At 40.5% G+C, this 16,388-nt stretch overlaps 1 protein-coding gene across 3 annotated transcripts in view; it reads right to left on the reverse strand.

Moving 5' to 3' along the window:
* The window catches only part of APBA1 (amyloid beta precursor protein binding family A member 1), a 248,861-nt gene extending 243,345 nt beyond the window's left edge, over window positions 1-5,516 (reverse strand). For 2 of the 3 annotated variants that reach the window (XM_053574718.1, XM_053574713.1), the window contains exon 1: window positions 4,823-4,952. In XM_053574718.1, coding sequence (XP_053430693.1) covers window positions 4,823-4,854 — 32 coding nt within the window. In that variant the 5' untranslated portion in view covers window positions 4,855-4,952. Of the gene's footprint in view, window positions 1-4,822; window positions 4,953-5,402 lie in introns of those variants that run through there. The other variant, XM_053574724.1, reaches the window with a different exon arrangement.
* Window positions 5,517-16,388: the final 10,872 nt, after the last annotated feature.

The raw sequence follows: 16,388 nt of genomic DNA on the forward strand, positions 1-16,388 counted from the left end.
AAAAGTAGAGTTTCTTCTGGTAAAGCTTTATTGTATATATCAGGTATGAATAAAGGTTTTGATTATGTAATAAACTTGTACAGACCGCAGAATGTAACTCATTCAATGACCATTGTGTGAATAAGAAAGAAATCCTGAAATTTTAGATCTTAGATACTATACTTAGCTCACCAAAAATGTTTATTCATGTATTCACGAGACAAATGTATACTGAGTGCATATAATTGGTATGGTGTTGGGCGAGGTGCTGTATTTGATTTTTCTTTTGAAAATTGACTTTATACTTCATTGTAAGACCTATCCTACCATTATAGACAGGGAAAGCTCATCCTTAAAAAAAAATTATGTTTTTCTCCATTATTTTACTATGCACTTAACTCAGTGATGTCTTCTCTGAGAGAGAATATTCACGGGAAATACTTCAGATGATGTCTTTTATTCAGATAACTTTAAACGTAAACATTCTCTTTTCTCCTGGCATTTAAAGGAACTAAGAACCACTGTATCTAGCGTCATTAAATGTTCATCACAAAAATTACCTAAGCAGTTGTCACAATCCAATTACCTGGAACTAATTCATTCCACTACAAATTCATGTTCTTCAAACACAGGAGGCCCTCATAGTTGGGTGATAATCTTTTATTCAGCCCTAATTGAACCTACCCACTCCTCTTTTTACTTTACATTAAAAATGGTAGCCAAATTCTTTTCGTTCTATCTTAAGATTCCTACGCTTCTGTCTCAGCAGAGTCCTCCCCTTGCTTTCACACAGTATCCTCCCATCTTCTTGAAGACTTCCATCAACTTAGACTCTTCTTCATGTTTTCAGCCTGTTTTCCCCTCAAGGGGTTATTTTCTCCAGTTTATAAAGGAGGCTCAAGAAGTCTTCCCATACTATTAATAAAAACACTATTTCCCTCTACTCTGCTATTCCTGTGATATTTCATATTCTCTCACCTTCTCCTTTACATCCCACCTTATGGAAAAGTTTGATTTCACTGCTTTCCATTTTCCTTCCCCTACCCACTTCAACTCCCTTTCTCCCAGGTAGCTACTTCCACCCACCTCAAAAGTTCCAAGGAAAGCCAGGAGCCACAGCCAATGGCTTTGCCTTGGTCACGCCCTTGCTCACAGTTGTGTTGTGTGAATGACAGGGGCTCCCCTCACCTTTCCCACTTCCATGACACAGTACTGTTCTACTCCCATCATTTTTGTACAACTAATCCTGACTTAATAGAGTTTTTATTCTCTTTTTTCCACTCCAACTTATAAAGATCCCTCAAGGGTTCTAACCTTTGTTACTTCTGTTTCTGGTTTTCTTTATCAGTGATTCCTGGACGTCATAATTGCTCTTTGTAGCTCTAACCTCTCTCTCGGAAGCTCTGTGCCTATATTCTGCACCTGTATTTGTCAATTAGACAAACCTGTCAGACTCCAACAAACCGTTTTCTTCTATTTTACATCTTTCTTTGTCTGTCTGTTTGTTTTTGAGACAGAGTCTCACTCTGTCACCCTTGATAGAATGCCATGGCGTCATCATAGCTCACAGCAACCTCAAACCCCTAGGTTCCAGTGATCTTCTGCCCTCAGCCTCCCAAGTACCTAAGACTGCAAGGCATTCACCCCAATGCTCAGCTAATTTTGCTATTTTTAGTAGAGGTAGGGTTTCTTTTTTGCTCAGGCTGGCCTCCAACTCCTAAACTCAGGCTATCCACTGGCCTCGGCCTCCCAAAGTGCTAGGATTACAGGTGTGAGCCACTGCGCCCAAACTTCCTTGTCCACCTTTGAATCTTCTTACTGAAAATGACCGAACTATGCTCTTGGCTAAAGCTGAGAATGACCTTTGACTTCCTTTCTTCTTTCTCCCCACTTCCAGTCAGTGTTCAAGTTGCTCAGATTATTCCTGCAATTTTCTTCAGATTATTCCTCAGATTTGGCAATAGGTCTATTTGGTCTCCCATCAGTCTTTTCCCATGTCATTTCATTCAACATAACTCTATAAAAGCATTGCCTTAGGGCACAGTTCTGATCCTGTCAATCCTCCTCCCCAGAAACATTCCATGGCTCCCCAGTAGTTACTACATAAAATCCACATTCCTTAGTTTGGCTTACAAATTCCTTCAAATCGTGAACAAATCTCTCTTCACTCTATCTCTCCTTACATCTGCTGGCATTCCCAAAAGCCACACACACCTTTCTTTGGTTTCTGTGTGGCACACGCTTTGCTACCACCAGGCTTTTGCTAGGCTGTTCCTCTCCCAGGCATGCCATCCTTCTCTGCCATCCCAAATGTCACCTGTGTAATCTCAGCTTAAATGCCATCTCTCCAATATAACTTTCCCTGATTCTTCCATCCAAAGTCACTGTTGTACCCTGAGAAGTCCCATAGTGCTATAGGAATACTCTTTTTAGCACTTAACCATTTCCCACCATTTTTATGGTTAGTAACATATATGCCTCTTTTCTCCTTCTCTAGACCGTGAACTACCCTGGAGTAGGACCTAAATCTCATCATTCTTTGAATCTCCAAACCTTCTCAACATTCCTTGCCCTATATCCACAGATATTAGAAGGCAATTAACAAATATTTGTATATTAATTATTGTAACTTTGGATCTTAGTGCTCAAAATTTTCTCAATTACTTTTTCTATTAAAATGAAAGTAAGTCCTGTTTCCCCATGGTACCATAGTTTATTCCTTTTGGCCCTAACCGGTCAATTTTTAAATGTCTTTTACTCCCAAGTGTTCTGAAAACACAAACTTCTTTAAGAGGCCCAATAATGGGAAAGAAAAGTCTTAATGCTACTTTAAGTGAGGGAAAGCCATCCCTGCAAAAACAAACAGCTTGATTCAGGCACAGCAAAAGGTACAATCATTTACCAGACTGAATTACAGGATTCAAGCTGTATGTATTGTTACTCTTACCATCCACTCTTTACAAAGTACAAACTGCATTTTTAAAATTATCCCTTTTACCCTAGAAAGGAAATCACTAATTCCTAAGTCATCAATTATGCTATTGTATAATTTCCATACAACGTTTCCTCTTTCTCCAAAGTTAATTTACCTTGATAATTCCTAATATCTTAAACTTTCTTGTAAGACTTTTACATGTCTGGTTTTACTTACAAATATTATATAAATGATGACTTTTCTTTTAGCTGAAACCTCTTAAAATGGCTTTGAAATTCCATAAGTACTTTTCTCAGAAAGATATTTGGCACAGCTAATAAATGAATGAAGAACTAAGATTCAAAATTCATTTTTATAAATCTGTCCTTAAATCTTGGATGAGATTCAACAACCTCATATTAAAATTTGAGATGTCCTGACTTGAAAGATGTGACGAAATTTACATTGTGGCTCAAGAGCACCTGGTCTATATATCTTCATTAATTAACACAGGATACATATAAATGGGAAGAAAAACGCCGATGTGGAAAGCCCTAGTTGTATTATTTCCAATGTAGTGATATCATGCAACATTTGCAAAAAAAAAAAAATTTTAAATTTGAGGGAAAAAGAAACCTCTGGTGCCAAGGTGCTGTGTATTTACTTGTGTAGTCATGACTGCTGCAGGCTTTTCAAAGCCGACCGGGGCAGCTAGTTTGGTTCTGACAGCAATGCAGTAGAATTTAAGATGTTATAACTAAAATGTGTTCTAAGCAGGTTAATCTAGTCATACAACATTTTAATAAAGAAGTATCAAGGTATTAAGTGTAACGCACACTCATTTCTATGAATGCTGCGAGAGACATAGCAGGCAACCGGGAGTCAAACTGCCTGGGACACACATGAATATGCCACCTCCCTGTCTCTATCCAACCCTACACAAGCCTATCTTTATCACATAGAGACAATTAAACAGCTCTCAGTCCGGATGCACTTGTGTGTCTTGGTTCTCAGTGTGTGAGTTATTACCAGTCTGACATTTTCTAAATTCCCTACTAGTGGGCTATATTGAGTAGGAAAGCAGGGACTTCACCGACCCGGGACCCCCTAACCATGGGTCTTGGGAGATTTCAATTCCTAAGTGATACACCACCTAGCCTTTGTGAATCTGGGAGAGGATGTCACCAGCAGTAGAAATAAAGTATCCTGTTTCCTAAGGAAAACGCCCTGGCTGCGTGATGCTGAGCAAGGGGACACCAAACATTTCTCAGTATGATCTTTTCTTCTTTTATAAAGACCTCTCCAGTCCATCTTTCTATACACATTTCCCGAGTTCAATTTAAAAGAGCCAACACAAAGACCACCCATCCTTCAGCCATAGGTTTTAGGTGTCTAATTGTGGAGGGAGACGGTCTAGTTGGCATTCAAAGTTGTGGGAACAAGGAGAGGATTCTGACCATTAAAGACCCTTCTCCTTCAGATCAGACAAGAGAAAAACAATAGAAACTGCAGTCAGGGAGACCAAGACTCTTACAGAACAGTCTAAGGAGAGAAGAAATACCACAGGATAAACGCTCCCTTCAAAATCGGCAACCCCAGAAGGTGTAACCGTTAGCCTGTTTCACCACCATGTGTGTCAAAGAGACAAGCCGGCTTCCACATCCTCCTGTCATGAGGCTGAAGAAGGGGAAGCGAGAAACCCACGCTGGGCCGTCCACACTTTGAAGCAGAACCAAGACTGTACTTAGAGTTGTAGGGTCAAAATAACACACACTGTCTCAGCTGGTGACACAGAGGCAGGGCACAGGCAGATCTCTGATTCTGGGGCGCAGTTTGGGGAACGTGGATGCAATCACATGCGTATACACACCTACACGGGATTTCACAAACCCGCCCCTACCCCAAAGCCGCCCTCCACACTTCACACACCAAGTGCATCCTGCCCACATCACCGTTTCCATCTTCACGTTCTTTCTCCGGGAGAGTCAGCTGAGAGATGAGGGATCCTAGCGGGGATTCCTGGAAATGTCACCCCCAACAGCTTCGGACTGCCACCCTATCCCCTTTGCTGTACCTTTTGCGCGCGCGCGCGCGCACACACACACACACACACTCCTGCCAATAACTGTCATCAGGCCTGATCGCTGCCCCTGAGCCCCGGGTATCTCAAGGTGCACCGCACTTCAGGCACCTCTTCCCCCAACGTCCCCCTTCCTCCAGCCTCCCTGGCTCCATGGCTAAAGGCATTGCCCCTGGATGTCGCCTGCTGTCCCCGCTCAGCAGCACTATTGTTCCATGCAGCCCCTCTCGCGCTCGGGGGCGCCCTTCAGCGGGGACCCGGGCTCCGTCGTGGACGGCGTCGGCACTGGGCGCCCTTTACTCCACCCATCCTTCCCAGGCGGTGGTACCTTGCCTGACAGCTGGGTCCGCGGGCCCGCGGGCGCAGGCGGCGCTAATAACAGCGTTGGTGCCAAGCCCGGGAATAAAGCTCCGCTCCAGCCGCTCCTACCTCCAGCGCCACCATCTTCTCCCGCTGCTGCTGCCGCCACCGCCGCCGCCGGGACCGCAGCCGCCCTCGCCCAGCTCCGACTCCGGCTCCGCAGCCGCCGCTCGGACCCCTCCGGCCCCGCGGCCCCACCCCCTTTCCCCACCCTCCCGCCGGCTCTCCTGCTCGCTCGCTCGCTGGCTCCTCGTGACGCGCGCCGGGGCCGGGCCCGCCGGCTTGCGAGGGAGGGCGCGCGGGGGGAGCGCGCGCGCGCACGCCGCCTGCTAGTAGCGCCCCTGCCTCCCACGCCCACCCGCGTGCGCGCGCTGCGCGCGAGCCCGGGCTGGCGGCGCCGGCGTCCTCCGCGGGCAGCCGGCAGCAGAGCCCTTTCCCAGGCGGGAGCGGGCTGGCAGGGCGTCGAAGCCTCTGGCGCCCGAGTACCCGCGGGCAAACCCCTCCTGCTCCCCGGGCTTATGCTCTGGCTCAGGCCGGGGATACAGAGAGGGAACGCCGGCTTCACTTCCGAGGGGACTGACGGGGACCTCCGCCCTCGTCGGCCGCAGCCCATGGGGTTCTGCGGCTTCCTAACCAGCAGCCGTGGCCAGCCTTTGCGCATAGGAACTGGCCGCGCTGCAGGACCCCGAAGCCAGGCAGCAGCGTCCATTCCTGCTCTGGGTTCTCTTCCCTAAACTACTCCCGAGCTTTCCCGCTTCCCAGGCCCCTTAAATACTGCCTGAGCTTCAAGTAAAGATTGACTGTCTCCGGAATGCGCTGCAGTCCGGCGTTGTCGCCGCAAGGGGGAGAGCCGCGCGGGCGTGAGCCAAAGCGAAGCTAGCGGCGTTTGCCGTCCTCGAGGGGAGCTGCCCAGTCCCGTCTGAGAGCAGAAAGCCCCTGGATTATGATGTTGGAAAATGTTCTGCTTGTTTTCCGGCCCGCTTTTCAGCCTGTTTCACCGAAACTTAAAGTATCTTTCAGCCTTACATAAGCCATCCGCCCCAAATACAGCTCCTAGCTTGGGAGGGAGGCGACCCATAGGATCAAGGACCAGGTGGCAGGTGCTATGCGGCAATGAAAGGTCCCCAGAGGCCTGGGTTCTGGCGTCAGCCCCACCAGTTCCTTCTCTTCAGGAGACGGAATTATCAATAATTGTTTTCATGAAGCTTTATAGTTTGCATATAGTCCTCTTTATGCACATATTCTCATCTGGTATAATGAAGAAAAACCCTGGTTATCCAGATCCTCTAGGAAATGAATCTTGTACCACATTGTGTTTCCATATTATTTTAAACGCAATGTCTCTTTAAAAAATCTGAGAGCGCAGCTTGAAGCATTGTGGAAGTCTTGTTTTAGATTTAAAATTCATACGAATTTTGTATTACACTTCATAATCACTTTTTGTTTTAATAAAGAAAATAATAGCTTCCTCCACCTCCCCCAAAAGGTATTTTAGTAAAAATTAAATACTGCATACCAGGAAGATGCATCATGCTTGTCCTGTGACACTACTTACTCATTTTTTTTTCCAGTAATTATTTAGCGTAAAATCAAGTCAGTCATAGTCCTTGTTCCACCAGAGCTCACAGTACACTGGAGGAAATAGGTACTACACAATCAGACTAATTAACTGCAACTGTGATAAATTCTCAGCGCAAAAGTGCTAAAGGTGCACAGGAAAGCTTAATCTAGATTTCGGTACTGGGTCAGGCTTTCTAAGGAAGTGACATTTCAGATTGTCCAGGAGAGGCTTCGTGCAGGGAGACTTGTCCAGGTAGCAGGAAGGAAATGTGCAAAGGCCCAGGAAGGTGGGGCTGAATAGCGATGAGGCTGGGGAGGCAGGCAGCAGCCAGAACCTGCAGGAGACCTTGTGGGCTCTGTTAATTAAGGATGTTAATCTTATGAGCTTGTAAAGTCAGTGAACGGTTGTTAAGAGTGGGGAGCAAGCAAGCAGAATCACAATTTGGTTCTTGAAAGATTGTTAAGGTAGCTTGTGAAGAACTAATTCATGGAGAAGTGTCCAAGGCAGGGAGGACTGAGCCCATGACACATCTGGTTTTCTTTCTTTGGTGAGTGTTCAGGTTTTCAGGTTGTGTGCTAACTAATCTTTTGTTTTTAGTTTGTATCTCTGCTTTCCTATGTATCCATTTGGGGGCCTATTAGAGTGTCTTCCTATAATAGTTTCTATTTCATTAATTTTAATCCCCTGTGTTTTAGGAAAGAAATCAACGCTGTTAGAATTTCAGGTTAAATAAGATGGCAAAGGCTCTGAGTGAGAGAGGTTTTTGCCATTTGGTTTGTATCTCAGAGATCTTTGTCATTTTTGGTTGCGTTCCCAGTTAGACAAGGTTCTTAGATGCATGAATGAAAGATTATTTCTATCATAATACCTTGGGGAGGGCAATGGCTCAGGCCCATTATCCCAGCTGTTCAGGAGGCTGGGGCAGGAGGATTCCTTCACTCCAGGAGTTGGAGGTTGCAGTGATCGTGCCACTGCACTCCAGCCTGGGTGACATACCCAAGACTTAGCCTTTAAAAAGAAAATATTAATAATAATATCTTACCTTCAAATCTTACATCACAGGATTTTTTTGCAGATTAAAGAAAATATTAAAATTACTCCACAAAGTATTAAGTGCCATAAAAAGGGAAGTAATAATTATTATAATGGCAGCTTTGGGACCTCCAAAACTAATTATTTGCCAAATAATCATATGTGGAAATCTTTCTCCCTCCCTGCCCCCCATGAAATACAGAGATTTCTCTTTCCTTCTGGACAGTAGGAATCATTGTTTTAAGTGCTCATGTTATTCTTCGTGGCTTGGCTACAGGACACTCAAAGCCAAATTTGCAGATCATTGTAGAAATTAGGTGGATTCATATCTATGCCTTAACTCAAGTCCTTTGGTCTTGTTCTATCCTGTCTATAGATTTCCTGTGCCTGCTTTCTTGGTATTTTTCTATTTTTTAACAGATTTCTTATAAGCCACTTTAAATATGTGTCTTTGTTTTTTCCTTTTCTTTTCTTTCTTTCTTTCTTTTTTTTTTTTTTTTTTGAGACAAAGTCTCAAGCTGTTGCCCTGGGTAGAGTGCCATGGCATCACAGCTCATAGCAACCTCAAACTCTTGGGCTGAGCGATTCTTTCTATTAACAAAGGCCAAAACTGCTATTCAGTGTATCAGAAGGCAATGTAATATAAAATATTGGTGAACTGCCAGCAATTGTAGCTGGCAACAATGCTATAGACACTATGCCAAGAGACTTGGGTTTAAAGCAAAGCCTTGTCTACCATTGCATGTGGATCAGATGTCTCCCTGAATGCCCATGTAAAGTCTCATACTACTGACGTATGTCTCCCGCTGGCTCCTTCAGTGTGATTTCCGGTGTCCTAAACTCCCTCTTAGCCCCCCCGTATCTACAAGTAGAGATGATTCCCAATGTATGATTCAACTTACACTTTTTTACTTAATAGTGAGTTTATTGGGGTATTAAATGTTTATGATGTTTTTTTCCTATGTAACACCATTATAAATTGCAGAGCATCTGTATATTTACTTACAAGTCACTTGGTAAGAGAACAGAGATCCGCGAACTTTATTTAAGGTTTGTTTTTTTTTGCAGTTTTTGGCCGGGGCTGGGTTTGAACCCACCACCTCTGGCATATGGGGCCAGCTCCCTACCCCTTCGAGCCATAGGCGCTGCCCCAAGGGGATTCCTTGAACTTTTATTCACTTAGATTTCTTTTTATCTGCAAGGACCTGAAGAATCTAGAATTCACTAAATTTATTCAAACTCCACAAAAGTTACTGGATCTTTCAGCCTTTGACATGGTTCTAGACAGCCAAAATTAAATACATCTCTTCTGATAGCAGGAGACACTTCTTGATTTTGAGTTCTTTAGTGATTACTTTATTCCTGTCTTAGTCCTTGAGCTTATAAACTGAGGTTGCATGTAGGATAAACACACAAAACCTGTTTTTCTTGAGGATTTTAGTTTTTCCAATATTTGGTAGTTCAGCCTCATTTCTATGGCCATTTGCCACAAGATTTAAAATGTATAAATGAAATGTATGATTGTAAAATGTATGTGTCCTAAACTTCAGTTTGCTTTTACATGCCAATTCTTATTTTCACCAGCTTTTTCTTTGAAAGTCAATCCTGTCCTGGCTATAATAGTCAGGCTCCTTCTCTTTTCCTGAATCACAACCACTGTGCCCTTTAATAATTCCAACCAGAATTTGGTACTATGTTTATCTGATACACAGAAAGACATTCTGGTGCCACATGTAGTAATTCTATCTCTGAAAATGAAGTTTTGGAGTAAAGAGTGTCATAGGAACATTTTGGCTTTTAAAAATGGTTATATGCCCATCTCCAGAAACTAACCTTCCTGGCCAGGGGCATGGTTTACACTGACTAACTTAAACCAGTCATCTCCCAGCCCTGCAACTGGGTCAGTACTCTCCACAGCACACAGCTGATAGAGGATAGAGCAGAGACTTTACCTCTTTCATGTTTACATGGATGGAGCTGGAACATATTCTTCTTAGTAAAGTATCCTCAAGAATGGAGGAAAAAGTATCCAATGTACTCAGTCCCACTATGAAACTAATTTATGGCTTTCATATGAAAGCTATAACCCAGTTATAACCTAAGAATATGGGGAAGGGGGAGAGGGAGGGGAGGGAGGGGTGAGGATGGGCGGAGGGAGGGTGATAGGTGGGATTACACCTGCGGTGTATCTTACAAGAGTACATGCGAAACTTAGTAAATGTAGAATATAAATGTCTTAACACAATAACTAAGAAAATGCCAGGAAGGCTATGTTAACCAGTGTGATGAAAATGTGTCAAATGGTCTATAAAACCAGTGTATGGTGCCCCATGATCGCATTAATGTACACAGCTATGATTTAATAAAAAAACAAGGGGGGGGCAAGACAGACCACAAAGAGGGTGAATGAACAGAGGGGGGGAAAAATATCAACTATTCCCCTCATGTCAGGCTTATAATAGTGAAAAACCAGAAACTTTAACCTAAATGTATAGCAATAAGGGAACTAATATATAGGTTGTATGTCTTTACAGTAGAATTTTATGCAGGCTTTCAAGATACCATATCCACAGATTTTTTTAATAACATGCAAAACATTCACATCTTTTCAAAATTCTGGATACAAAATTGTACAGATGGATGATGACAACTTTTTAAAAATGCACAGAAAAACTACACCAAAATGTTAATAGTAGCTTAACTCAAGTAGTAGGAAGACTTTCTTCTTACTATGTTTTTGTAGATTAAAACATTTTTAAGAATGTACATATATCTTTATTTTGAAAAATAAAATTATTACAGATGTAGCTGCAAAAATTAACACCCCGTACCACCTGATGCCACGAAAGTAACTATAGTGTCACTGTGCATTTCTAAAGCATTGTTTTCCACATTTGATTCATCCTTCATGATTTATTTCAAACGCCACATACTTTAAGAAAATGTTTTTAGACTAATGTTGCTCATCGATGTATCTTGTTGGCTGAGCATCTGTTTGTGGCACCAGCAGTCTCCCAACGTCTATGGAAATGAATGGGCAGAGCTTGAGAAAATTGGGTTTTTATTCCCCTAACACTTGTCTATATACTTAGTTATTTCTAGATTTATTTTAATAGTACAGTACCTGAATATGATGGTCATCTGGTAGGAACCCCATAAAATATTGATATATTTCATTCATCCTACAAACCATAGGCAATTTTGCTGGAAGAAAATATAACATTGTGTTTCTATTTAAAATATACCATTACGATTAGGTATATATTTTGTTGGAAATAAGAAGCTGTGAAATTAAGTGCTCAGAAATTTTATAATTTTTTTCTTTTTTCTCTTTTTTTGGGGGGGAGGTGGGGGCGCCTGCCACAATGCCTGGCTATTTTTTTGTTGTTGTTGCAGTTTCGCTGGAACTGGGTTAGAACCCACCGCCCTCAGTATAAGGGGCCATTGCCCTACTCACTGAGCCACAGGCACCGCCCTATAATTTTTTTCTTAATATATGTTTGCTATAGATTTATGTTTTTGCCATCTTATTAATAGATTAAATGATAGTAAACACCAATAGTTAGGAATATGTCTAAGATAAAAATTGAGAAAATTCTAATCATTTTTTTTCTTTTACTAGTTTCTAGAAAAAATAATAATGGGCTACCCTTAGTAATTTTTGGCAGAAGTCCACCATGGTGTTGTTTCTAGAATGGCATTAATAGTCTGGGTGTAGTGGCTCACTCCTGTAATCCTAGCACTGTGGGAGGCCGAAGCAGGTGGATGGCTTGATCCTAGAAGTCTGAGGTTGCTGTGAGGTAGGGTGATGCCACAGCACTCTAGCCTGGGCATCAGAACGAGACTCTGTTTCAAAAAAAAAAGAGAGAGCGAGAGTGACACTGACCCATGGAAGTATGATTTTTAAATTACTGTTCTTGTTTTCTGTTAGATATTTTGTTCTAAGTATGTTGATATCATCTCCCCAAGTAGTTCATGAACCCTGAAAGATCAGTGACAAAATGTCAATTATATTCCCTTGGTATTTCTTTCACTAAACATCTCGCATATTATAGAGTATTTGGGAAATACTCATCAAATATTTGTTGGCTGATGGATTATACATACATTCCCAAACTTACAGTGGGGTTACAGTTTCAACTGGATGTGTATAGCTTTCGCACCATCTTAACGCCAGAAAATGACCTTGAACCATGGTACGATGGGGACCATCTGTACTTGCTATCTTTCCAGTTTATTTCAGTAAAGTTGTTTAAGAAGAATATCAAAATGATTTGCCTTTAAAATGATTTCTTTTTCTTATTCTATTATTTTTATTAGTATTCATACAGTATCTGAAGAAAAGTGATACATATATTTATTGACTTGAAATAAGAAGCCTATAGCATATAAAATCAGTGTCAGCAACTTTATCAGATCCTCATCCCCTCTGTCAGTGAGGGCATTCCTATCCACTCATTCTCTCTGCCTTTCAACATAAACATACCATAAGCAATATCCTGTGAAATCCTATTTCATTTAAGCACCACTTGGGAATTTCCCCCATATCCCTGTGCAATATCTGTATTCAGCCTAAAGAATAAAAATATGATTTACAGTCATGACTATATTGAACATTTCCAGTAAGTTATACTGTTAAACATGCAGATCAGAATATTTCGATCTTCATTCCTCCAACTTCATTAATCTCCTTACATGCTAACTACTGTGGTAGGTGTTTGAGAATCCAAGCCAAATATCATAAGCTTTATCCTCAAGGACTTTTCATTTTTAAGAGAGTCAGACCTGTAAACAAATAACTTCGGTGAAGTGTACTGGCTATAATAAACGATACAAAAATAAGAGCCCTGCCAAATGGTGTTTTTCTTGTTGTCATTTGTTTGTTTTGTTAAATATGTGTTTAAGGAATTAAATCAATTCTTTATCTTCTAAAAGTCAGGTCTATAGTTAAATGAGCAGGGCTTTTTCCTTAAAAGGAATTTTGTTTCCTCATTGTAAAAAATATTGTGATCACCTAGATTTGATGATTTCCATTTAACCAGAGGCTCGTGAGTTTCTCTCAGGTGAGAAATTTGTGTATTTAGAAACACTGGGTAGACCAATGTGTCTGCTTCCAGAAAAAGTATAGAGATGACCATCTCCTAGTGGATGAAACTTCTGAAAGTTGAAAACAAAGGAGTTAAGATCTTTGATATTTTCTGTGAAACAAAAACTGACCTTAGAAAAGGGGCATTAGTCAGCACAAATTATTAAAAAAAATCCTGGAAAGGCTCAGCACCCTTAGTACAGTGGTTACGGCACTGGCCACATGCACTGAGGCTAGCAGGTTCCTGCCAGGGCCAGCTAAACAATGACAACCACAACAAAAAAATAGCCAGGCATTGTAGCAGGTGCCTGTACTCCCAGCTACTTGGGAGGCTGAGGCAAGAGAATAGCTTAAGCCCAAGAGTTTGAGGTTGCTGTGAGCTGGGACAAGACAGCACTCTACAGAGAGCAACATAGTGAGGCTCTGACTCAAAAAAAAAAATTCCTTGAAAAACAAAAAAAAAATCACATCATTTTCTAATTTTGTTCCTCAGAGAAATTTGTCCTTCTGCCTGTAGCTCATATCTTTTTATTAAATCTGACTGTGGAGATGCTTCTAAGTTAGGTCAGTTTTGCTATGGATTGAATTTTGAAAGCACATTTTAATTTCAGCATTCACACCACTGAGCGCTGCTAAATTGAATAGGCTGTGGTTATGGGGACTGCAAGAACTGAGATGGAACCAAGAAATCTGTTACTGGAGAAACCGTTTGAGAGCTGACAGATTTTAAGTCACTCTCAATAAGGTCTGATAGATTAAGGAATAACGTGTGTGGGATTCAGGAAAGCAGCTTTTCACCCTTCCTTGCTATTTTGGAATTATTTTCATCCTCATTCTGCTGCAAACCTATCAATAAAACTGAATTGAAATGGCCCTCAGTGAGCTGTGTAGCATAAATCTGAAACTTGTGCAACAATAAAATACTCTTGCCAAATGAATAGGTAAGACTCTGTTGGTTGCATGCTTCTCAGAGAGCATCAGGTATGCATTTCAATTCTAGGAGAACAAAAAATAATCCCTTAGTCTTCTATATAGTCTGCTAAAAAAACGTGGTTGAGAGATTCAGCTACAGACTCACTTGATCAATGTTGAATCTAAATATAATAGTAAGTCAAGTTTTCCCCAAGTTCTTCCATGAATCATTGGTTCCGGGAGAAGACACAAGTTATTGTGTGGAAGAAAAAAAGCCTCCAGCATCAAATAAATTTGGAGAACTCTGGAATAAACCAAATTGTAAAGGTTTTTGTTTCTAAATTGCATGGCTTCTTTAAGCCTTTAATTATGAATTTCCAGGGTGGAAAAGAGATGAAGGAATTACTAAATTTCCAGTGTTCCTATTGCAAGAAACCTTTAGAAGAATAAGCAAGGCTGTATTATGATTTTTGCAAGCTCCTTACTCTATAAACAAATACTAAAGATTATATTTTATAACTATATTGGTATAAGATGAATATATTAATATTATATAACAAAACATTTCTTTTGACCTAAAGGTTCATTTTATTTTTGTTTCTCATTTTTAAAGAAATTAAAAACTTTTTGTAGGCCCCTATATGTACTGTGCCTACCTATTCTGTATAATAGATTAAGTCTTCCCTGGGGCCAGATATTACATAGAATGAGTAAGTAACCACACAAAACCCAAAAATGGAATCTAGAGGCACAATATGGCATTCCATCAAAGCTACTGAGGTCGTAGGATGCAGAGTCATTTCTTTCCTTTCCTTCATGCTTTGATAACTGAAAAAAAGGAGAGTCTCTCCCGCTCTCTCTGTCTCTCATACACACACGTACACACACAAAATGACAAATAGTACACGGGGGCAGATCACCTGGTTATTGATTCTATGTGAACTCTACCCATTTATAATGTTCCTGTAAGCATTGAGAATGTTCCTATAAGCTAAAATACTGCACCTATTTTTAACATTTTCGGTGAAAATCTACACAGAGATTGTAGATTGCATTGGCTAGAAAAGAAGATTCTTAGTAAGTTACTCACTTCTACATATAAATCTAAACATTCATTCATACTCCAAGCATCTTTGAGAGAGAAAGTTCCATTGTTTAGATTGATGTTACAATGTTTACTATATACAGGCTTTCCATTCAGGGGTCTATTATTTTGTCACAGTGAGCTCACTGGCCAGAATTATTGAGGGATGAACATTATTAATCCTTTGACAAGTAAAGCTGGGGGTAAGGAGCTGTGGATAATGCTCATAGTGTCTTGGGAATAATACAAAATTTGACTTTGCTAGCCATGTGAACCATATTTCTAATGACTGATGATTCATCTTGCAAGATAAGTTAGTACAAGGGAAGTTTCCATATAGTTTAGGGATATTCAACTCTAGAACAAGATTATTTTCTGAATTGGGAGTATATTTACTTAAAAATAAATTGCCATTTTCTGGTTAAGGAGCAGAGGTAAATGGATCCCAGAGATATACTAAGCATGTAGGAAACTTCAGTATATCATAAATATGGCATTTCAAATTAGTGTGAAAGAGATGGATTATTTAATAAGTAGTATTAGGCCAACTGACTAGCCACTTGTGAAAAAGTTAGCTGGATCTCCATTTAACCCCTTACCTCACAGTAAGTTCCAGATGCTTCAAAAATAAAAATGTAAAATAACAAAATCATAAAAATACTTGAAGAAAATATAAGTGAGGAAGGTCTATCTAAGCATGACACAAGCTAAGAATTAGGAAAAAATACTGATAATATAACTACATTAAAAGTAAAGAATTTTTATGCCAAAAAATTGAAATAAGAAGAGTCAAAAGAAAACCTTATACAATTATGCATGCAACACACAATTAAAGACTACATTTCCTTATGTAAAAACTGACAAGAAAAGATAAGCTAATAGAAATACAGACGAAGGAAAACAATGGCCAATTCCCAGAAGGAAACAAATAATCAATAGACCTAGGAAAAGATGGTCACTTTTCTAATGAGTAAAGGAATGTATTATAAAACAAAACAATGGCAATATTTTTCACTTCTTTGATTAGCCCAAACAAAACAAAATGTGATAACAGACTGCTGAAAATACTATAAGGAAAGAGGCATTCTTATTATAGAGTAAATGAGAATATAGATATTTGTAAAGGTCTGCTTAGCAGTAAGTTTTTCCCCATAATTCACTTTTTAGTAATTTATCATGTAGAAATATGTAAGGGTGATGTGTGTTTATTGGTATATATTTAAACATTTCAGACATTTTTTGTCGCATTAAGTGCACAAAGGCATATGTATATATTCAATGTGCCATTGTTGATAATAATGAGAAGTTGCTAACCAAAACGACTATCAGTCAGGAATTGGTTAAACAAATTGTAGTATACCAGAAAAGGAATATTATAAA

This window comes from Nycticebus coucang, chromosome 2 (genome assembly GCF_027406575.1).
Source record: "Nycticebus coucang isolate mNycCou1 chromosome 2, mNycCou1.pri, whole genome shotgun sequence".
NCBI classification, from domain to species: domain Eukaryota; kingdom Metazoa; phylum Chordata; class Mammalia; order Primates; family Lorisidae; genus Nycticebus; species Nycticebus coucang.